Source organism: Triturus cristatus, chromosome 1_2 (assembly GCF_964204655.1).
Source record: "Triturus cristatus chromosome 1_2, aTriCri1.1, whole genome shotgun sequence".
Taxonomy (NCBI): Eukaryota; Metazoa; Chordata; class Amphibia; order Caudata; family Salamandridae; genus Triturus; species Triturus cristatus.
This window is the reverse complement of record NC_140580.1, coordinates 645,876,778-645,902,082: the sequence shown is the minus strand read 5'-3', so window position 1 is coordinate 645,902,082 and position 25,305 is coordinate 645,876,778. Positions and strand designations below refer to the sequence as shown.

General features: G+C 44.2%; 1 protein-coding gene across 1 annotated transcript in view; it reads right to left on the bottom strand.

Moving 5' to 3' along the window:
* The window catches only part of FUOM (fucose mutarotase), a 54,150-nt gene that overhangs the window by 9,439 nt on the left and 19,406 nt on the right, over positions 1–25,305 (bottom strand). The window contains exons 2-3 of the mRNA XM_085607913.1: positions 6,148–6,216; positions 5,249–5,319 (exon numbers count right to left, since the gene is read on the bottom strand). Coding sequence (XP_085464039.1) covers positions 5,249–5,319; positions 6,148–6,216 — 140 coding nt within the window. The remainder of the gene's footprint in view (positions 1–5,248; positions 5,320–6,147; positions 6,217–25,305) is intronic.

Sequence of the window (25,305 nt, the reverse complement as noted above, 5' to 3'; positions counted from 1 at the left end):
TATATACTATGAAAAACTGGGAATCATTTGGAACATCATCTACTCATTACTGAAAATGATGTGATCCATACTTATAGCCAACTAGGGGTCATATTATCAAGCACAGAGTTAAAATTATCGCCGCTTTAACGGCAGAAAACTGCCGCTAAAGTGGCGATAATGGGCTTGATAATATGCCGCAGAGAGTTCCAATAGAAGCCCATGTTGACACCAGAACATGGGCTTCTATGGGATTTCTCAAGGGCATATTATCAAGTCCATTATCGCCGCTTTAGCGGCTGTTTTCTGCCGCTAAACCGGCGATAATTTTAACGCAGTTTCTTGATAATATGCCCCTAGGTGCTCTAAAAATGCCAAATGACAATAACAATGCAGTGTTTAGTCGCTGTATTGGAATATGTTTGCATTTTAACTGCAGCACATGCACAAACAAATTTGTCATGTAATACAGCTGTCTCATACTTGCATGAGGGAGGAGATGTGTCCTGGCATCTATAACTACTGACTTTGTAATCTTGGATCCAGGTGTTTGAATCCCATCTCAGTGCTTGACCCAATATTGTGTCATTTGGGGCAACTCACTTGATCTTCCTGGACCTAAAAACGTGAAATTTAGTGTGTTAATTATATTTATATAATCCCCGCTTGATGAACACGATCTTGTAGATCGTCTCCCATTCATCTAAGCAAATTACAGCGCTCCATTGTTTCTAATAATAATAATAATGATAATTCCACATTTGTAAAGTGCAAACTTACCACCCCTAGGGGTATCCAGGTGCTGGGGGGCCGTCCGGGAGTTTAAGTGAGCTACTGCCCAGAGTCACACGATGCTGATCTAGGGTGACCAACCGTCCGTAAATTTCACGGACAGTCTATAATTTCGTCCGTCTGTCCGTTGTCCGTGAAGGATTCTTTAACAGACGCCATGTGTCCGTAATTTTAAGCGGGCACCGGTCGCACCACCCTAAAGCCGGCACAGCTTCCACCCACATCCCTTCTTGACTCCGATGCGGTTGAGGTCGGGTGTAACAGACTCCGATGCAGTACCAAAGCTCAGATACCCAGTAGCATTGAAAAGGCACAGCGGGATGGCAACCCTCACACCTTCAGCCCTTGATGAGCTGTTAAGAGGTGCTTGTAGGTAGCTGAGAGGGTGGGGCTGAAGCTTCAGGCGCAGGGGCATCTATTCAGATGCAAACAGCCGTGAATGCGTCATGTCTCTGCAATTTAGAGGGGCCTCACACATTCCCTTTCTGCCCAGGGCCCCATAAATCATAGAACCGGCCCTGATTACACCGAGGCAGCACCTGGTTCTCTTCACAGAGCTTAATTGTGGTTACTAAATTGTAAGCAAACCTCGGTTCTTCAAACATGCAGTCTATAATGTAATAAAATAAAGAAATGGCACAATCACACCCACACTGATTAACAAAGTATGGAGGACAATCAGTTAAATCAGTTCTCTTGGAATATCTCCTTTAAGTACTGTACATCACAGTGGGGATGGCAAAACTAACATTTTAGAAAGAGAGCCTGTCGTCTCGTTGTCTTGTGCAGGAGGGGGTGAGGAGCCCTACCCCACCCCCTCCTGCAACCAAGATGATACTAGAATACTGCATGCCCACCCCTGTGCCCACCCTGCTGGATCCTGATTCCCCTCCTGTGATGGCTCCTGCCCCCTCCCCAGTGATGGCTCCTGTCCCCCCATGTGGTGGCTCCTGTCCCCCCCCCCCCCCCGCCCCTCCGCCTGTGATGGCTCCTGTCCCCCCCTGTGGTAGATCCTGTCTCTGCCCTGGGTAGTTTCTGTCCAGGTCCTGGAATGGCTCCTCCAGCGAGGGTGAAGTTCTTGATGGGCCTCTTCTCAACTCAAAATTAATATGAAAAGGTGAGCGAGTGAGTAAGTGAAGGGATGGGTGGATGGCTGGATGAATTAGTGAAAGGGTGAATGGATGAATTAAAGATTGAATAGATGGATAATTAGAGGGGATGGATGGGTTGATGAGTGAGTGGAAGGATGGATGAGAGAAAAGGTAAACAGCTGGGTGTATGGGTCGAAGGGTAGCTGGATGGGTAAAAGGGTGGATGGATGAGTGAAAGGATGGATGAGTGAAAAGGTGGATGATGAGTGAGAGTGGGTGGATGGATGAGTGAAATGATGGATGGATTGATGAATTGATAAGTGCAAGGGTGAATGGATGGACGGAGGAGTGAAATGGTGGATGTAAGGATGGATGAGTGAGTGAAAGTGCGGGTAGGTGGACAAAAGGATGAATAGATGAGTGAAGGAGTGAAAGGATAAATGGATGAGAGAGAGGATGGATGAGTGATAGGGTCAATGGATGGATTCATGAGTGGATGAGTAGATGGATGGGTGGATGGATGGAAGGAAGGATGGCTAAGTGAAAGGGTCGATGAAGAGAGAAAGGGAGGATGGATGGATGACTGAAAGGGTGGATGGGTGGAAGGATGAGTGACAAGGTGGATGGATGAGTAAGTGAAAGGATGGCTGGATGGGTAAAAGGGTAAATGGCTGGACGCATGAGTGAATGGATGGATGGGTAGAAGAGTGGATGGATGAGTGTACAGATGTATAGGGTGAAAGAGTGGAAGGATGGATAATGGATGGATGAGTGAAAGGATGGATGAAGGAATGGATGAGTGAAATGATAGATGGAAGGATACATGATGGATAGGTTTGCAAATGGTTGAATATGTTTGGATATGGCTGGGCTTACTTATATACTATTGCGCAACCTCCTCTGATGTGTCTGTAAAACTTATCTATTGTCCTGAAGTTTTGTCCTGAATTTTAACCTCCTGTCCTGAATTTGTGTCCTGAATTTAGACCCTTTGTCCTGAAATTTTACACTCACCGTCCTGAATTTGCACCAATGCCAGTTGGTCACCCTATGCTGAGCTGCCGCCGGTGTTCAAGCCGTGAGCCCCACACTTCAGAGTCAGCCACTCTTCCTGCTGCGCCACACCTCTCCCAGGGTAGAGCTAAAAGTGTGCATGTGTGTGTGTATACGTATATATATATACACATACATATATACACACACACACACACATACATACACACCCATACATACATGCATACATACATACATACGATACGACAGCAGTACGTTTTGTCACCAAACACTGCTCTCTTTAGCACCAAGACTTGAATGCTTTTGAGATATGGCCCCAAGTCTTTGATTCCTTGCAACAGTGATTAACAATTTTGAAACTCCAGCAGCTATGGGTGGCTAAAGGTCCCCGCTAAAGCTGTCAGGAGAGGCCGCCTTTCTGCATTGCTGCCTCATTTATTTTAGGGCTCCTGGATTTATGTGTGGTTTTTTTCAACACTGCTGTCCATTTTTATCCATATTATTTGTTGCTAATTTTATATTTGTTTGAGCATATTACTTTGGGTTTTTTGACAAAATGAAGCTTCAACTGGCATATTTCCACATGTATTTATCCAATATATTCATTCTTGAACGTTGACAGGTTTCAATGTTATGAGTACCTATACAAGATAAATTAATGCGCTTGTATGCAGAGCCAGCCTTTCCTCAGATAGCGCCCAGGGTGGAAACACATTTGGCGCCCAGGCTGCTGCTAGTCATTAAAGCAAGAAGCAATAGGTGATCCCGTTTCTATTCACAGGCCCGTTGCCATTTCACGCAGGGACTACCTCCAAACACAAACTTATGTCCGCCACCTCCAACTGACCTTAGTTACCACATCTTACCTTCTTCATACTGGTGACAATTTGGTGGGGGGGGGGGGGGGGAGGGTGACGGGGTGACAGGGTGTAAGCATGATGTAGGATGGTAGGGGCAGGGCTTTAAGTGGGCCGGGTCTCACCGGTGCTGAGCACCGGCAGTTTTTTAAAGGGGGTTTTGAAACGGGTCTCTATCGGGCTCTGTTTTGTGCCCTGGCGGCTCGTTTTTTACGGACTGCAGTGACTGCAGGCACGTGGATGTGCGCTGCTCACACTGCTCACTTCTCACTAGTGGAGAAGTTATGGCATGACCTCATGCCAGATGAGCGTTGTAGGGGAAGGGAAATCCTTTAAAGAGAGTCATTTTCTCTCTGGATTTCCCTTCTTTTTTTTAAACTCAGGAGCAGCGACATCGTTGTTGTGTCACCAGGGCTTTAAGTGGAAGCTTTTTCAATATTATATACAAGTCATAGTTGCTGTTTATTTATCTTATGCAACTATCAACCATTGACAAAGCCAATAGTCCTGACTTGTTGCAGGTATGATGTTACTTGTTAAATCATATATCTGGATGCAATGACAGAAACCGCAAAATACAAGTCGGGCGGCACACTATGCTAAGCACAGATTTTTTAGCCTATGCGTTTTTAAGCCATGCCCTTAATTACATTGGCCACTCCCCTTTGAGAGACCCCCCCAGTTTTTCATCCCACTTAAAGCCCTGAGTAGAGGTGAGATGGGAGGTAACTGCCGGAAAAATAGATGCTAAACACGGTGCCTGCAGCATATTAAAATGAAAAAAGATTAAAAGCAGCTTCAGAAAAATCACCGGAGCCCAATCAGAGGGAGACTGCTGCATAACGAACCTTCACGCAGACAGGTCAGTGGGCCCCCTCTAAAGATTGGTGCTCTGTGCCTGGGTGCAGCTCGCCTATGCCAAAAGTAGGCGCTGCTTTTATTAAGAAAGCGCCTACTGCCTACCAAAGGAGCTAGCCTTGAGTGCAATAATTAATTTAACTTATCTCTGAGTCGCTAAAATCTGCTAAGGTCTGACTTTATGGTGAAGTTCTGATTACATTTTTTTTGGTAGGCATGGGGAGATTAAGTGATTTGCCCAGAATCATGGGATGTGGACGCGACCCCGAGGCTCGAACCTTGGCTTCCCAGCACCAAAGTCAGCAATCTAGCCGTCAGACCACATCCTCTCCCCAATCAATCAATCAATGTATTTTTTATTTGAAAACATCATTCAAAAGTTAGACGAGCTTTACTGAATTTCTAGGCATGACAAGATAAAGTTGTATTTCAACTCAGTTTCCAAAATATTTGGGGTAAGGCGATTTGTCACTAATCCTGGACATAACACTCTTCATTAAAATCCATGTGCACTGGAATACTGTAGGCAAGAACCTGGGTGCGTGAATTGAGCAAATCAAGTCTGCTTTTCACTGGACAAGGATCGTGGCACACCAGTCAAGAATCACTAAATAACACACTTCTGACAAACATGAATATCCTTCATCAAAGATTTACCGGACACTTAACGTAGGTATCCAGCGGGAGGAGCTTCAAAATGGCTTCCAATAGCTGAGGGATGGCCAAGCCTTCAAAAACAAAAACATAATATAATGCACAGCAAAATTATTCAATCTTAAAACATATATTCCTAATAGCCGAATAATTTTTTTTAAAAATTCTACTTAGGACCCTATAACTACTTTCGCAGGAAGGACGCGTTGAAGATATATGAACAATGTTCTTCGCAAGAGAACAAACTTAAACAGGAGATTAAATGTAGAAAATCTATTGTCGTGCAAGGGACTGTCCTCCAGAAGATACTGGACCCATAACTGACAGCTTCAACTTGCTTACCTGCCTTCAAGAAACTGACTGCAGTTTTTTTCCAAACAATCATTTCCAGAGATAGATAGACCCCACTCATCACCAGGCACTGGATCCCCTCCCCACCCCACCCCCATTCAACGATGGTAAGGTAAAGGACCGAACTTAGACCATCTCCTAAGCAGATGTCCCTGATGAATGAAGCTTACAGTGTATTCAGAGCTGGGAAGGGTTGAACAATTACCTGAAAGCCACGAACATGCCCAAATAAGATAATAAAAATGAAGTATTTCCATAGGTGTCGAGCAACAACGGGATCTGAAAATAAGCGATCCGGCCGAAAAGCTTTTGGAAAATAATTGATCTTCCATGAGGAGAATTTGTAAGATATTCTGGATTGTGGGCCAGATTTTAGACTTCAAAGCTCGCAAATGAAACTCAAAAAGATTAAATATTCAATATTAGTCATGCATGATTGTGCTAAGTTCATCTTCTGAAAGTTCTATTAAGAAGTTGTTAATTAAAGCACTCTGCTGAAGATAATACAATTTTTGGTCAAGCAAAGGAAAAAAATTAAGGCCAAAACGTACCATCGGCTCGTATGAGGACTGGGCCGCAGCGACTGACGGAGACAGCTGGAAAATTAGCATCTGCAAGAACTGAAAAAGAATCCATTTTAGTACATGAAGAGCTGTGCAGAAGGGAGAACTAAACATCACCCAACATCACCCAAAGCACACCCACAGATCAGAATAACCAGGCTAGAGACAACTCGCAGTCAACTCTCTACCAGTCACTGTTACCATCAAACCACACCATGACCAAGACCCCTGGCAACCATGATCCCTCCAGGAGAGGATACAGACTCATTCTTAAGCCTCCCTAGATATGTGAACTTGGTCCATTGAAGGTGTAGTGAAATATGGGTCCGCAGTGGGGTCGTCAACCCGCTGCTCCACTAGCTTGAGCCGGGGTAAAGGCTTCTATGAGGTCCCAAGGCATCAAGAAAAGTAACCAAGTGGAGTTTGCCAGTGTGACAGACAGCCCCAGCTTGGTTGCTCCCCGTCCCAACACCTCCGGACGGAAGCCGAGTCTAACGGGAGAGGAAGCATACAGCTGTCTTTCCCTCCATACTGTCCTTTTATGAGATCCTTCAGCTGGAGTGTTTCGCCTGTGTTTCCTGTAAACTCACAACATCTCTATTCACAATAAAAGGATCACTGCCGTAATTCAAAAATAAAACCTAATAAGAACCAAAAATTAAATTCCATAACCGACATTTAAGACTGCAGGAACCAAATCAATAGTTTTTTTTAATAAACCAGAATGTATTTCGCTCCTTGCAGAGTGTTGGAACACCATTTTTAATTGTAAAAACTAATTTTCAAACCACGTCACATTATATTAAACTTGACATTTGGGAATGAAAAATACCAAACATATCGTTTTTGACTTATAGTTTTATGTTGTTAAACGTTTTAATTTTAGTTTAATTTGTGTAATATTATTGGCACACATCTGGGTAATAGTGACACAAATTATTGTTTTTCTTTGTCCAAACTAATGCTAATTAAAACCAGTTTGTTCTTGTTGCAGCAACTGTCCAGGAGCGAGAAAGGAAGCAAGAAAGGGGGAGGAGAGAGAGAAAGGGAGGAAAAAAGGTAAGGCGGAAAGCAGAGAGAGGGAAGGACTGGGACAGTAGGAGAGATGAGAGGGAGGTAAACTGCAAATGGGCAGGAGAGTTAGAAGGGCGATAGTGAGGAAGAGAAAAATGAAAAAAGAGAGGGATGAAATATGCGGTGATAATATCAAAAATCAGATGTGTAATTGGAGGAGAAGGAAAAGACAAGGATCCAGGGAGACAAGGAGGGAGGGGAAGTAGGAAAAGGGTAAAAAGAAGTAAGGAGACGAGAGAGGTGAGGACAGATGAAGAGAAAGGCAAAAGGAGTACAAACAAGAGGGCAATTGGAGGAGAGAGAGAGGCCAGATTAGAACAAGGGAGAGGTGGAAGATGTGATAGAACAGAGGAAAGTTAGAGGTTGGATGAAAGGATGAAAAATAGACTTAGAGAAAATGGACTCGCTCGTTCTCGGACTTTCTGGATGTAGGTCCAAGTGGTGGGTATTACTTTTTTTCTGGCTACTCCTCTGTGCGTCCATCACAATATAATACAAAATACGCTGATGGCATAACAATAATCAAATAAAATGCAGTGTATAAAATGAAAGAACAGAAAATAGTTAATTGCAGCACCTTTCTGGCAGTTTCTTAGTCATGTTATTTTTTGTTCTGTTTCCGGTCTCTTAATCACAAAACAAATTGCAATGTTGTCATTTCCTAAATATTGAAGCACATTAATGGCTCGATTTAATTCAAAACTTTGTTTTTTTCATCTTTCTTTTTACTATGACCTTCCATGAAGGGCAGTATTTGGGAATGTCGCTTTGGGCATCCACTTATCCCAAGTCACACTCTTGGCAAGTCCTAGACCTTTCTAAGTTTTTTGATCAGTTTAATAAGTATGTATTTAGGAAACAGTTGATTTAATAACCTCTGTCAAGGATGCTACTAGTTTGAAGGCTGTTGCGAGCTATCTGGAGTCTACATGTGCCGGTACTTGGTTTCCTACATGTCCTTAAATGTGGCAGCGTACTCTGAGTTCAGCTTATGTATGTGTGTGGTAGCTGTATAGCGTGAACCTAGCCGGAAGGCAGCAGAGACTCCTCTGTATTCAAACCAAAACTGTTCATTCAAGGGCTTAATGAATGCCCTTGGCAGAGCAACCATACCTCAATCCATCTAGAAGTTAAACTTAATGCTCACATATATGTGAGATGCTGGAATCACAGGAGCCCTTCATCACATTTTTGCATCACGCCCATCATTTTGTGTCACACCACTTATCCAATGTTAGTTTTTATTTCAGGGCATACAAGGCGGACCAAGAAAGGTTTTTGTGTGTCAATATTTTCCAGAAGTCTTGCACACTTAATGATAGGGTACCTGTTGTGAAGCTCGTGAGAGAACTGAGAGAAGATCTGGCCTGGGAATCCTATGACCAACCAGACTGCCAAATGACCAACTAGACTTAACTTATCTGTCAGACTTCAGTACGACCAATCAACTGACTGACAAATTAGACTCCATGACAGCCAATTTTAATGCCAAATGACCAAATAAATGACCACGATGTTGCAGGTGTAATTAGTGATAATCTGAAATAATCAACTAGATTCCTGAGTGACCATTCACTCATGAATAATCAGTCTCCCAAATGATCAAGCTGACGTTTGAATGACCAGCAACAACTTCAAGGCTCACCCTAACCCTAATCAATCAGTGATGCCCTTAAATAATAAATTAGACTGCTGAACAACTAATCAGACCTTAACTGATAAATAAGACTAAACAATGAATCAGACTCCCAAATGACCAATCAGAAACAAGAATGATAAATCAGAATCTAAAAAGGACCAATCAAATTCCAGAGCAAATATTTCGCCCCCAGAATGATCTTGCAGATGTCTGAATGTTTTAACTGGACTTGAATTGCGAATTTGGGAAAACGCAGTGTCCCAAAGAATCAGAATGGACCGAGATGTTGCAGCCGACTATAAGCATTGGGAGATCATCCATCTTTTTCCTTCTACTTGTAAGCCAGGGAAACAACTGCAGCTGGTTCATAGTAGGCAGGTGCACTACCCCAGACAAGCTGTTTTTCCCCACCTGCATGAGGTTGTCTGTTTTAACATCATACATAGTCAGCTCTGAATATTTGCCACTGCAGCTCTTGAAGCTGCATCCAGTGTAGAGAAAAAAAACCTGTTTTCTTCTCCCAGTCCTGCATTTCTCATAATCACCAATTGTAAGCATTATAGAACGTTGCTCTGTTTGATACTGTCAAGTGGGGTTTTGGGATGTCCTGTGACATCATTCACTGGCCCCTTTAAGTCCCAGAATGACTCCATAAACTACCTCAGGGCCGCTAAACTGGAGTGAAGTAAATGCACCCCTCTAAAGACGCTGAAGGATGGTTGGCAAGAAGGTGATGATTTTTACTTGGGACATCGTGCACTTCTACCCTAATTCAAGCATGTCACCATTGAGCTATGTCACCTTGAAAGTACATGCATATTCAGGGGAAACGAATGACGCCATGTTTTAATTGCGGATAATTGAGATTCCAGGACTGACAGGATGGGCCTAAAGCCATCGTTTTTTTGCACAGGACTCACGTCAGGGCATTCCCTTCCCACTTAGGGCGAAAAAAGCAAAAAGATCAAATGATGGACGGAATGCTGAACAAATCAAACATTCATGCCCAGTGGCAGATCTGACTTTAATACATTCAGAAGGATCTGGCAGTTCGGTCTGGACTGTTCACATGGAGAGCAGGGTCAGGACTGATTTGCATATGGCTGGGTCCACACTGGGGTGATGAAGTGAGCAAAAAACCGAGGGATTAAACCCAGATCTGTCACTGGGGGTGAATGTTTGATTTGTTCAGCATTCCGTCCATTATTTGTTCTTTTTACCTCATTACATGGTGGCTACTGACAACTATATGTAATCTGAGTTGGTGTTTTACAAAACAAATGCAATCTGGCAGCTAGTGTCTAATTGGTTTATATCAATTTAATTAATTGACCTCTAATTCCACATCACAGCTGTTTCTTAAAATTGTGTTCTGGACTTTAAACTTGGGGTGCCAGAGACAAAGCAACATATGAGCATCCTAGCTATTTCCCAACATTCCACAAAGCACTTCTCTGATTTCTGACATGGGAAAAGAAGCAATGACAAACCAGTCGGTCTAGCTTTTCTACAATTAGAGGTTTTATCAAAATTCACTAATGCATAGAAGCAGGTATGGGACAGGCAGTAACAAACGCTTACTTTGTTTCAATGTTTTCACAATTCCAAAACATAGATATGTACCATAATTATAGTTTTCAGAATATTTATGATTTTGTAAATATTTCTTACACTTTGTTTAGGCTACCTAAATTGTCTTTTTTGTCACCTGTCTTCCATTGCATCTGCAAGAACTCTTTCAATGAAAACATGGCTTCTTCCCTTGCAAACAGTGACAGGTTCAACGGCCCAATGCCTGGTGTTAGCATTTACTGGTGGGTAAAATGATGCAGCAATTGTAGTTGTGTCAATGTATTTTGGTGGCTGAATTCCAAAGCTTTTACCACTTGGTTTTGTTTTGGACTCCCATTTAGTTACACTTCTGTTTACTTCACAAGTCATATCCAAGGCATGTAACGAAGTATTTGCTCATCTTTTTGGCTAAATAGAAGGTCTGGATCCCTCTCAAATAATCATTTTGACATGAGTTGTGTGGGGGCCCACGTTCTAACATGCCAGTGCGTTCATTTTAGGGAACCACCAGACCTCCCGGATTTCAAAGGACTGTCCCGGTGTCCAGACCATTTCTTTAATTTTAAACTTATGTCCCGGTTTTTGGGACAAAGGTCAGGTTATCCTAAAAAGAGAACTGAAAGTGGTGCTCTCCTCAAGCAAATTGTTTCTTTCAGTCAGTGGCTGCATGCATGCTGCAGCAGATGGGGAGATAGAGAGACAGAGTGGGGGTGGAGGGCAGGGGGGCTCAGAGTAGAGGTCATTGCATGGCTAATGTTATCTATACGTAGCTTGTAAATGTGTGGTGTGTATCTATCTATCTATCTACCTATCTATATATATACATACATACATACACACACTTACCACGTGTGTGTGCCTGCACACATTTACATGGCTACACAAAATTGGGACAGGTCAGACATAAAAGTAATAGCGCCAGCAGGAGGCAACACTCCCCACCCCCCCACAGTAGCATGCATGTTCTACACATAAATAAAACACACCACACCAATTTTGTTTGGGTAAGAAACTGCTGCAGATTTATTACATACACCGTTATGTAATATGGTGGGTTTCCTTACGGGCGATCCAAGGGCAGGCAACCATCTGGGCCGCCTGCCCGCCTGATGAGCCAAGCAGCACTGGGGCGAACCCCATCTGTGCTGCCCCTTCGGTGATCCTCTTCCTGGATCACGGTCCCTTATTACTCACGCCCCTTTCAGGGCGGAGCGTAGCAAGGCAAGCCCCGGTTGTTCAGGCCCACAACCGCCTGAAGGACTACCGGGGCGCCAACACGGTTTTCCAGGAACCTCCCATGAGGCTCCTGGGCTCTGGCACCCCCTATGGTGCCACGCAGAGGTACCCTTCGGTACCCATTTGCTTCCAGATCGCCCTGTAACTCCGCCTGCAATGAAAAAGAACAACATTACAACATTCTATGCCTCCCCCGCTGCTTCCACGCCGGGTAAGCGGTAGGGTGGGAGACGGCATGTCCGAGGCGCAAAAGAGGAAGGACAGAGGGTGGGGGAGGCCTATATACCCCCCATTCCTTGTGCCCTGGAAATGACGCGCCCTTCGCGCCGCAGCCCCTGGCTGCCCGAGTAGGGGGACTCCTCCACGAGGGGTCCCATAATCAGAGAAAGGGGGGTGGGCTTGTGCCTTGCTGGCACTAGAGGCCCGCCCTTCTAGGGCACTCTGTGGGTGCCAGGGCAGCTGCATAGCGCCAGCAGCAGCCAACACTCCCCACCCCCCCACAGTAGCATGCATGTTCTATGCATAAATAAAACACACCACATCAATTTTGTTTGGGTAAGAAACTGCTGCAGGTTTATTACATACACCGTTATGTAATATGGTGGGTTATTTTACGGGCGATCGAAGGGCAGGCAACCATCTGGGTCGCCTGCCCGCCTGATGAGCCAAGGAGCACTGGGGCAAACCCCATCCGTGCTGCCCCTTCGGTGATCCTCTTTCTGGATCACGGTCCCTTATTACTAACGCCCTTTTCAGGGCGGAGCGTAGCAAGGCAAGCCCCCGGTTGTTCAGGCCCACAACCGCCCGAAGGACTAACGGGGCGCTGACACGGTTTTCCAGGCACCTCCCATGAGGCTCCTGGGCTCTGGCTCTGACACCCCCTATGGTGCCGCGCAGAGGTACCCTTCGGTACCCAATTGCTTCCAGATCGCCCTGTAACTCCGCCACAGCTCTGGAGGCGACCACCGTCGCCACCAGAGCCCCCCACCAAAATAGCTATACTCTTGTCCGCTAACTATCTGGCTAGAGTCTCCTGCAAATCTAGATGAAAGGGAACATCCCTACTGGTTATTGATGCCCCATCTATATCCCAATAGCCCTAGACGTTAGCATGGATCAGCTAGGTCTGAAGAAACAACAAGCATTAGCATAGCCAATAGGTCTCGCCTTTGGGACCTTATAAGTGTTTAGCCATGCAACAGTTGCATAACTAAATACTTATAAGGTCCCAAAAGCGAGACCTATTGGCTATGTCAAGCGGCCCTCGCGATCACGTGCAAACATCAAAGTGGCCGTGCGGCCGCGAAAGTGAAAGTGAGCGGTAAAGCGCGGTGCGCGCGCCCGCGCACTTGCATTGTAGCTCTAGGCTGGCCTGGTAGCACTTTTTGGAGCCCTCTCAATAAGTCTCGCCAGACCAGCGCATGCGCTGGGTCAGGCGAGACCTAAAAATGCCCTTTATGCCTGTGAAGTTGTGCCAAGCACTATCCACCTCACGCCGCAAAGTTCCACTGCGTCACAAGACTCAGCCCCGTCCCACTCAGGGCGGGAAAGTTTCGGACACCCTGGCTCACGATGCCCCACCTATTTGCTGATCACACTGGATGCCGCCCTTCTGGCACCGTGTGTGACTGGACACATGTGTCTCCGATCTCTGGGACAGCTCACTTGTTAGGAGACCGTTACTACCCCCGCTAGCCAATTAGGCTATTAGGGCGGGAAGGATTATACTTAACCTTGGCGCCGTCCCTTTCCTTGCTAAATCAATGTGCGCATGGATGTCCATAACGGCCTATGAACATTGAGCACGGCTGCACCCCAGCACTAGCCCTGCATCCCATATTCTTTATAGGAATTTCGACCGCTCTGCTCCCTCTGGGAAGCCACCTAGGCATACCCGCTTAGAGAATCTGCTGATTCGATACAGGACGCACTGTCTGTAATCTAGTGCCTAACCTTTGATGTGGGAGATGCCACACACCGCCTAGGTCATGGGGATCTAAACGAGCACACAATTATCCCCCGGGCGTACCTCTAAGTGGGACTGGCTCCACCCAGCTGTAACGCCAGAGACACGCCTCTTAAACATCTTTACTGGTTATGCCACTTGGCACCCTTCTGGTTGCAGCTTTATTTGTAAAGCAGACATGCCCCCGGGGCACGATGACGCTGACTAGCCACTGTATGTTACCCACTCGCTGATACTTATCTATCCTAACTGCCCTTATTTGGATTGAAGGGTTGCTGGATGCTACCACAGGACTGAAGACTTAATGCTCCAACCCACTTTGACCCCAGAACTTGGGGACAACCCCAGTGGTGACCATGCCTTACATGGTACATCTACCCCAGCGCTTGACTATCAATGTGTTAGGGACCCCAATCCCAAAAGATGCCCCTTCTATTGTCTGGTTCTAGCCCGCAGAAGGATAACCCAGGGGGGGCAGACAAGTCTGCAGAACCAGGGGGAAAAGTTGTGTGCAAATACCTGCCCTTTCCTGAAATTTGGGACTCCAAAAGGTCGAAAATACCCAGTCGCCATTTGGCACTAATGCAGTGTTTACCAAACTTTTCCGCGCCACAGCACACTTGTTAGCTGACAACTACCACGACCCGCCTGCTACCCTGGTTAAAGCGCAAGTGAATATGTCTTACTGAAGCTACCCGATACCGGCCCTTGGCTGCAGGGGAATGCCCACCCAGTGTACATGGTACTTGATTCTATATGGTGCCCGCAGGTGTTCCCCATGAAGGCCCTCGTAGCCAATTGCGCAATGCAGTCCCAGTATTTCTCAGTGCCTCTCTTTGCGTTGAAATTAATTGAGTACGTGTAAAATTATACTTTCCCACCATTAGGCTGTTAACCGGTGGCAAAGGCAGACTGTTATTTTGCGGCTTCTGACATTGCCTCCGGATATATACTACAAACCACAGTACCTTACTACACGCCAGTACCCTTGGCTTTAACAATGCTTGTTTGTTGTATAAGATAACTGGAGCCAAAATTCTGGCTTCCCTGCGTAGCATATTGAGAATGCTTCCATTCTGAACTGGTGGGACTGTCACCTTAACGTGTTGAACATTCATTAAATGTCTCCCTTCAATGAATAGCAAGCTGAACCGCAAATGGGACCATTACACTAATCAACTTCCGCAACAGCCAGACAGGTCACCTGCACATAATCTAGGTGCCGAAAGCGGAAACCCTTTGGAAACGGAATAGTGGCGCCCAATCCCCGCGTTGGAGACAACATTGACCTTGTTGTACTGCGAGAGAGGCACATGCGGAGACAACATAACTATTCTTTGCCAAAACAGAGCCTGTCCATAACTTTTGTCTATATTGGGACAAAGGATGAACCATGATAATATCACTGATCAAGTCTGTGATGTCATATACGCTACCCCTGGCATATTTCTCCTGATTCCGATATACGGCTGACACCGCACTCTCCCCATGTGCTTTGTGTGATCTTGGCCCACATTGGTGTGAGCAGAGCCCTGAGAAGTATACTTGGGTTCTAGGCCGATACACAAGTGTTAGGTGAGATAGATGAAATCATACTTGCCGAGCCCCGGCCAACACCGACAACCATTTTACCCTTTGTCAACAGTAGCACATACATCAATAAGACATTAATAAGCGCCACATGCATATCTCTAGGTGGCCAAAGGACCTTGTTGGCCAAGCAGCGAAATCTGCGCTCAATGCAATAATACGAAACAGACATTTCCACGGCGCACGCCACCAAGGCGCCAAACAGGACACCGAGGTTTACACCGAACATCCCGACTCCAAAGGAAAGGCATCACAAACCCAACCACCTGCGCAAGTCACTCACCAAGGCACCGCTGAAGGATCCACCCCTGAACAGCGCCTTCAATGAATAGCAAGCTCAAGCGCAAGTGGGACGATTACACTAAGCAACACCACCCATCAGCGGAAATCAACCATACCCCCCTGCCAAACAGGTAAAGTGTGTGTGAAACCCAGCCATGGCCAGACGAAACCATGTAAGCAGTTTATCTGGGGCATTGTAGAGACGTAACCAATATTAGACAACCTGTCCCTTCTATCTGAAACTCGATAATCATTAACAGAATGCCAGGTGACTTAAAAGAGGCATAACACTGTAACAGCTCCCCGCGCTGCAAATGCTCTTGCTATAAGAGGGAACATCAAATAAGGTGCTTTCTTTACCTGCCTACGCATTATCTGCGGTCATGTGACCTTGGCTGGTGGCGAGTTATCCCTGAACCTAACAGAAATGAAAACTCTGGAACTGCAGCCATGAAAGCTAATTAACTGAGACCAGTGAACCGAGGCAACTCCTCAGGAGTTTAAACTCGCAAAGCTGAAGTCATGAGACAATCGACACCTTTAGGGTACCAGAGCATGTTCAAAATGATCCCTTAATATCCTTCTTGAATGCTTTAAACCTATGATGCATAAGGCTGCTTAGACCGCCTTTGGAATTGCCCAAATTTGTGAATGGTCCCTTGATTGTATGTTAGCAACCCACTGGTTAGCCAACTCCATGTGCTTGCAAATAACACAGTCCCTTATCAAATTGGTGCCAACCAAGAACTAGTTTCTTTTTAATCCTCTCAACCCGTGGGAGCAAAACTAACATCAATGATCGCACTACTGACCCACAGCGCTCCGATTACCGACCCCGCTCAGCTTCACCATGCGCTGCTTGGGCCATGTGTTCTACACTTACAACATCACTGAAAGGTTTCTCTGATAAAACAGAACCTCCTATATGCTAAGTGGTAGAGTCACCTATTATTTCAGTAATAATAGTGAGCTGCTGCTGTGTAAAAGTGTTGGAAACACGACACCATCCCTGAATATTGTATGCAAACTCATTTAGAAATTGGAAGAGTGTGCCCGTGCACTGTCAGTAACTTTCCCAAAGTGGGCATAAAAGAGCTGGACTGTATCAAATCCAACGCTTTTCCAAACAGGAGCCCTCAGATAAGTGTCTACCAAGGGCAGCTGCTAATACTACCGCATGTGCTGTTGTGCACGAGTAGGCATTCCTGACCTCAAACCGTGTTAAACGCGCCAAAGCCAAAGACACAAGTTTTTTGATTTTTTTGTTTCTTTTTATATATTGCCCAAGTAACTGCCTTTAGTCTTTCTTTGCACTTTGGCGAATGGCCAGTGCAAAGCTGCAGCATACATTAAGGTCCCTGGCTGGAACAATAAAAACCCCTGCATTTTATCCGTAGCATGTATCCACTATGTGCTAGTGCTGGACTGAGGTTTTCCTTAAAATGTGTGTATCTCCTCCATTTTATCGTGTTAAAATTAAAACGAATAACTGATTAATATTAATAGTATTAATGGTTTGCTGTGTTTGAATAATCAACATTACTAATTAGAAAATACACGTGGGAATCGCATTTGCATGGCCTGATTGATATGTAAACTAATTTTGTACGCATACTAATATGAGATATCTTGAATTTGCATGTTATATGTTGCTTTTGTGATTTGATTTGTGAATCATGCTTTAAATTGTGAGTATAAACCGCAATGCGTGTTGCTTTTGCTAGATAAATACACACACATAAAGGGTTTAGTAAGGGAATAACATTTTAATAGTCATTTCCATGTATTAATTACGTTTTGTGTCTCTTTGCTTAAGTTAACCTTTCTAGAGTGGCCATAAAATGGCTGCCATCCCTATTTTGACGGACAGGCGAGATACAGAAGTCACTGAGTGAAGTGCGCCTGCGCTAAAAGATGAGCAACAATAACCTCGTCCTGACCCCAGGCAGACTGTACTCGTGAAGGTCACACCAGGAGGAGTGCCAATCCTCAGACAATGGACTTCCTTAAACTAAGAACTGTTATAATTGATGACACCATGGACACAAACCCGTATGGGAATCAACATGCCCTGAATGGACTAAGAAACTGTTGCAAATTATTAATAAATTGAGAATTACATCTAAAAGAAACATCAAGCGCATGAGAATTAGGAAGAATGATTCTGGTTCCACCAATCGGATTTGTTCTAAAACATGTATTGTAACATTTTGTTGTGATTTTACTATAAAAGAAGTAGACTAGAGAGGGTAGGTGCTCTTCATCTATCGCGCTTTACCAGATTTCTTGACGTTATGCTGACGGAGAGGACGGTGACACTGCTGGACAGCTGCTTGCCAGAGACTCTGACGGACTGATCAGATGCCTAATTAATTACAAACTGATTGATCGATTTATGGGCATAGAGACGAAAGATCTGAATTTGACATAGAGGACGTCATTTAGCCAGATTAGGTAAATATGCGAATCAAAATATTGAATGCTTTATGATTTTCTTATGCTTTATTTAGATAAACATAACAATTCATTATAAGAACTGTGTCAGGTTATTATTGGAAGTTTATTGATGTATATTGTTTAGAAGAATTAAGTGTCGCTCTACCCAGCAACTAAGCTGATCCATGGCCTATAGCATGGGAGGACCTGCTAGGTTAGAAAGCATTGAGACCCTGGTGAGGTGGGGATGAATAGGTGAATTTGTCGTTACTTATCAGGTGATTGGTGCAATTAATTATTTTGCCCCTCCCATCTCCAGCGCATGGAATAGAGCGAGGAATTCCCCTCTCTCTCTCGAGGACCATTGATCTAAAGTAGAATGAATGATTGGTGTTATGGGCCCCACCAGTGAATGAATGAATGAATGTGGTTGTTGAAGAAGATCTGTGGTCTGTGACGTAGAAAGGGGATTTTTGGTATTCAGCGCTGGAGCAGTTTTTCTGGTAGCAGAATGATGGTTAGCTATTGTTTTGGGTTTAGTGACGATTGCTTGTAAATAGCTTATTGATTATTGATTGGTATTAGTTTATGTACTAACACTCTATGTTGAGTTGTGTTGAGTTATATGTTGTTTGCACGGCTTCTGGGATGTAGGAAATCGGAAGTTTGTAACAGTTCCGTAGTAGAGCAGAGGTAAGCGCTGCTCTCGGGAAAGACGGAATTGTTGTAGCCCTGTAGGTACACAGGGGAAACGTGTGACAAGTGAAGTTGCACGGCGCATTGTCTGGGTTCGATTTGGCGGCATCGTCGTGTGTTGCTATTAGAAATATTCTCGGTGTGAGAGAAGTGTGTATGACAGCGAAGGTTACCTGTGAAATTTTGGTCTTTAAGTACCAGGAAAACAATTGGCATACCGATAACGCTTATCACTGAAAAGGTAGCAGGTGTTCTCGGAGATTGTTAGAAGGACAAAGTAGAGGGAAGCTTTGTTAACGAGTGTCATAATTCTGTAGTAGGACAGACTGTTCGCTGTTCTCAGGAAAGACAGGATTCTGTGCGTATGTACTATATTTTCTTGTATGAACGGGTGTGAATGTAAAGGCATTCGGGTTGATTGCGAAACTCTGGGTTATTTCTAAAATACAAGAGAAACAATTAGCTAATGCTTGCTAGAAGGGTGAAGTAGAGGGACGTGCTACTTTATCAACGAAAGTACTAATTCCGTAGTAGGATAGAGGTAAGCGCTGTTCTCGGGAAAGATGGAATTCTCGTGGGAAAGGTCTGTTGCTATTCTTTGGTTAGCGGAGCAGACAATGGAGATGTTTTAGTGTTGTAACTAAATGAATTGTAAAAGTTGCAGTAAGAGTTCACGGAGCGGTCTTGTAAAGGAGGGGTAGACGAGAGCAGAGTAGAGCTGCCGCAGCGGCTGCTGACGTCAGAAGGACCGCGCTGGGATTGGACAGTAGATTGGAGGCGTAAAATGCTCCGGATTGGTGTGTTAGTGTAAAGCCGCGCTAGGAGTGGAGGAATACAGTGTGACGTAGACGCTCCTGATTGGTGCGTTAGTAAGAGTCGCGCTGCAAGTGGACAAAATAACAGTACCATTGTAAGAGGACTAAAACGGTACACGGAAATTGAGAAAATGTATTACCAACCACCAGAAAAGAAGAAATCGTGGTTTGGGAAAATTAAAAGGTGGTTTAAGAAAGATAAAGTAGTTGAGACTAGGGAAGGACAGTTACTTCCTCCACCGAAAACACCCGCATCTACAATGATTGCGAAATATGGGTATCATACTTGTATCTGGTTAGATAATTGGGTAAAATACACCAATGACGATGGAGTCCTGGCGTTTCCAGAACATGGTTCCTTTAATTTGGCTGTTTTGAGAAATCTCCGAGACAAAATGATGGACTTAGAACCAAGACCTAGACCGACGCAGTTTGAGGCATTGACGGAATGGGAAGACGAGATGCATGAACGAGAAAAGCAGAGGAGTGGTAGGGGTTATCGATACATGTTCGGTAGATCATACGGACATGAGACACATGACGACAGGATGAAAAGGTGGCGGAATGAAAGTATGACTGAGGGTACGTATCCTGTGAGAATGGTAGGAGAGAATGAAGGGAGAAAATGCACGGAGAAAAGGCGTAATGTGGATTTGAGTGGGTATGAAGTGAATGAAGCAGAAGATGATGTTCTTGATGAGGTGTTTTACAAAAACTCACCACCATATCGACCAGAACCAGAGGCATTGTCACCAAGTGCCCCAATGAGAGAAACATTACGAATAATTAAAACAGAGACTATGTCACCGGAATTAGGGAAAAATAACTCTGCAAGAGAGATAGAAAAACAGACAGAAAGTAGGGTGAATGGTGAGAATTCAGTAGAACTGGCCAAAACTACCCTAGAATTAACCGAGAAAATAAGAGAATTAACCAAAAATCTAGAAGCTGTAACAGTTCCAGTAACGATAGGTCCAGTAATGCCCATTTTTGAGAAACAGAAAGATACTGAACATTGTTTGACAGTGCCGTACAGAAGCCAAAATCTAATTAAAAATGCTGAACGGAGTCAAATTGACAATCCGTGGGGACCGACAATAAATATGTTTGAACCGAGCGTTTCAAATAATCCAGTGATAAAGATTTGAGTCATTTCGTATACAGGTTTGTACATGGTTTACGCCCAGAAATTGGTGATATGATAAAGCAGCATACAGTTGATTGGCAAAATAAGAACATCGATGAAGTTTTGAGACATGCAAAATATTTCAGCGATGATATTGAGGCAAAACAGCGAAAACTGAAAGAAAAGGCAATGTGGGCACAGGTAAAGGTAGCCAAACGACAGGAAGCTCAGTTGGTAGAACAAGCAAACAATCCAGGAGTAAGACCAAGATTTGGTACAGGGAAAGGGAAAGGTAATATAGAAGAAGCCAAAAAGAAATTCCCATGTCACAATTGCGGTGAGTTAGGGGATTGGAAATCCGAGTGTAAGAACCCTCCAAATACTAATAATGAAAATCGATCGTTGAATCCACAGGTGCAGAAAGAGGTGGGTGGTCAACTGCATCAACAGCAGCAGGTGGTTAACTCCCAGAATCAGGTGCCAAAACCACCTTTTCCACAGAACAGAAACTCACAGAAGTATAGTAAGGAATCTGGATTCTACAATGAAGAACAGGTAAATAAACCATCACGCGCTCGCACTGTTTCGCAGTATTGGCTGCAACATGATGAGTGATTCAGAAATTGATTATTGACGGTGTCGAAGGGAGGAAGAAGAGTGCGTACTTGGCGCAACTCTAGAAGTAGACCAGACAGGACCATTTGTAGATGGGAAGATTAATGATGATAACATTATTTTCCTAGCGGACACTGGGGCTACTAGATCTACTGTTAGATCAGCTGATGTTAAGAATATTCCTCTTTCGGATGAAACAATCCAAGTAGTTGGTGTATCTAACCAACAGTTAAAGACATACCTTACAGAACCCGTAAAGGTTAGTATAGGGAAATTTTCTGAAATGCACCGATTTGTGGTGTGTGACACTAGTCCTGTGAACTTGCTAGGTAGGGACCTGTTGTGCAAGATGAATTGCACTATATTTTGTACTCCAGATGGAATAGCTTTTGAAACACCAGATGAGGATGTATTGTATAAAATGACCATAGCTAACAGAGAATGTGAGAATATTGGAACATATGCAGTATTTAATCCAGATGAACTGCCTAAAGAATTAAAACGGTCTGTAAAAGCAGAGGTTTGGGATTTCACCGGAGAAGATGTAGGGCTAATGAGAAATGTAGACCCAGTAAAAATTACTGTCAAAGATGGAGTAAGTTATCCGAATATTCCTCAGTATAGATTGACACCTGAAATAATTGAAGGAGTAACTCCAATAATTGAGAAAATGATCAAGCAAGGAATTCTGAGAGACATAATGAGCAGTCCATGTAACTCACCCATAATGGGCCTGAAAAAGCCAAATGGGAAATTCAGAATAGTGCAAGACCTGAGAAAGGTAAACAAAATCGTTGTACCATGCTGTCCCATTGTACCAAATCCATCAGTGATTTTGTATCAGATTCCCCATGATGCAGAATGGTATACAGTAATTGATTTGTGCCATGCGTTCTTTTCCATTCCATTGCATCACGACAGTCAGCAAATTTTTGCATTTCGGTTTGGAGACCGTATTTTGGCATGGTGCCGAATCCCACAGGGGTATACAGAAAGCCCCTCAATATTTAATCAATTGTTGAAAAAGTCATTGGAAAGTCTGCAAATGCCCGAGAGTTCAGTATTAGTACAGTATATCGACGACCTCCTTGTGGCGTCGAAAACTCGTGAAGCTTGTGAAGTAGACACTATAGCTTTACTAAATCACCTGGCAGATGGAGGACTAAAAGTGTCCCCAGCCAAACTGCAGTATTGTTAGAAAGAAGTACAATATTTAGGACATAACATTGAAAAAGGATTGGGGAAAATAACAATAGACAGAATCAGAATCATAAAAGGAATGAGAGCCCCCATGACTCAAAGAGAAGTGAGAATGTTTCTGGGAATGGTAGGGTACTGCCGCCAGTGGATCAGCAACTTCTCGCTGATTGCAAAACCTCTGGTACGGCTAACAAGGAGTGATGTAAAGGATCCCCTTGAATTGAATAAGGAAGAATTAGCAGCATTCAAACGATTGAAAGATGGATTGTGTGAAGCCCCAGCATTAGGTATGCCTGATTATGAAAAAGAATTTGAGTTATATTGCAGTGAAAGAAATGGATGTGCACTTTCTGTGTTAATTCAGAAACATGGAAGATTGAGGAGACCAATTGCATATTATTCATCGATGCTTGATCCGGTAGCCGTAGGCTTACCTGGTTGTCTGAAAGCAGTAGCTGCAACTTGTCGAAGTTTGGAGCAGAGTGAAGGAATCGTGATGGGATATCCTTTGAAAGTGTTTGTACCTCATGATGTGGCGATTCTTTTAACAAGGAGTCGTACTCAATATATGACACATAGTCGGCTGACTAAGTATGAGAAAGTCATATTAGGTGCAACGAATGTGAGCCTTGCAAGATGTGTGAATGTGAATCCAGCAACGTTGTTACCAGATGGTGAGAATGTGGAAGTGAGAGATGAAGCACATCATGATTGTTTGGATGTGCTCGAGTATTGTACGAAACTGAGACCAGACATAAAAGATGTACTTTTGGCAGAAAATGATTATGTAATGTTTGTTGATGGGTCATGTTTGAGAACAGAAGAAGGGGTGTTGAGTGCAGCATATGCAGTGTGCACGGTTTCAGCAGTGATGGAAGCATCCTATCTAAAAGGAGTAAAATCTGCTCAAGTAGCAGAATTAGTGGCTCTGACTCGAGCATGCAAAATTGGGAAAGGTGTGAGAGTAACTGTGATAACTGACAGCCAGTATGGCTTCGGAGTTGTCCACAATTTTGGCCAGTTGTGGCTACAAAGAGGTTTCCTAACCTCAAGTGGAACTTCTATAAAGAATGCTGAAGTGGTTGGAAAGTTGATTGAGGCGATACAGCTGCCTAAACAATTGGCTGTGGTGAAATGTGCTGCGCATAACCAAGGGGAGGATTACGTTACTGTCGGCAACAGATAGGCCAATGACATGGCACAGTACTGTGCCAGAAATCAGTATTCAGTCAATCGGGCAAAGGAGAAAGAAATGACTTCCTATTCCTTAATGTTTACTAACGTTGTAAGGACATGGGAGGAAGTGAGACAGTTGCAGGAGGAAGCAGGAGATGAGGAAACAAGGCAGTGGGTAAAAGCAGGATGTGCACCAAGGGAAAAGGATCATGTGTGGGTCTATCGAGATGGAAGACCAGTCATGCCTGATAGCATGTTGTCTACCATGGCACGGATGTATCATGGTCAGGGACACATAGGGAGAGATGCTATGGTCAGGTCGTTTAAACAGACCTGGTACAACCCAAAATTCAGAATTATATCAGAGTCTGTGTCAGAGATGTCTAATTTGTCAGCAATACAATCCTGGGAGAAAGACAGTGGTGAGCCTAGGAACTATAGGCCGAGAAGGAGGGCCTTTTACCAGAATGCAGATAGATTTCATTGAGATGCCAACATGTAACAGATTGAGGTATGTTCTGGTCATAGTCTGCCTATTCTCCAGGTGGGTAGATGCATGCCCAACAAGGAGAAATGATGGATTGACAGTAGAAAAGCTGCTTTTGAGAGAATTAATTCCCAGGTTCGGGTTCCCAGTGACCCTTGAATCAGACAGAGGAGGGCATTTCTATAATGAGATTGTGAAATTGGTCAGTGAAGCATTAAATGCACAACAGAAACTGCACTGTGCCTACCGACCAGAGGCTTCTGGTGTGGTTGAGCAAATGAATGGTACAATCAAAAACAGAATTGGGAAAATGTGTTTAGCCACAGGAATGAAATGGCCTGATGTCTTGCCTCTAGTATTGATGACCATACATGCAACCCCAGATAGAACTACAGGGTTAAGTCCTCATGAAATAATCATGGGACGTGCCATGAGGCATGCTTACATACCAGTCAACAAACTGATGACGATTTCTGATGACATGGTGTTGGAGTACTGTAAAGGCCTGGCTGCCGCAGTTCATTCTGTGTTTCATCAGGTTGGAGCAGATGCCACCACCCTTGAAAAGAAGCAAGCCCATGATCTAAACCCAGGAGATTGGGTGAGGATAAAGGTCCACAGAAGAAGAAACTGTTTGGTTCCCAGGTGGGGAAAACCAAGACAAGTCATTCTGACCACGACAACAGCTGTGAAGTGTGCTGGACTGAAAAATTGGATCCATGCCAGCCATACCCTGAGAATACCAAATCCAGTGGATTGCAAGGAGAAAGCGTACTATGACGAATCAGAGTCAAGTACTGAATCAGACAACGAAGAACCAAAAACACGAGAAAATCCTGAAAGGGGGGAAAACGAACCAAAACAGATTCTAATCCCCAGAAGTGTCTCTCTGAGAAGAAGATTGCAGATTTCTGACAGCTCAGATTCTGAAGACGAGCAGAGAAAGAAAGGTCCTAGAAAAGAACCTAAAAAGAAGGAAGGAAAAGACAAAGAAGAAGCAGTAAAAGAAAATCAAAGAAAACAAATCCCAGATGAAAAATTGAGAGAAATTCCACCTGAATTAATAGATTTGAAGGGACAAGTAGTCAGCAGGAAGATTGCGTGTCGGAGACCCGAGGAGGGAAAGAAGTAGGGAAACCAGAACAAGTGGTGGATAAAGAGACTGGTGAAAAGGAAAAGCAAGTTGGGACAGAATCAGAAGAGAGTGAGAACGAAATACCTGAAGGTCGAGTTCTG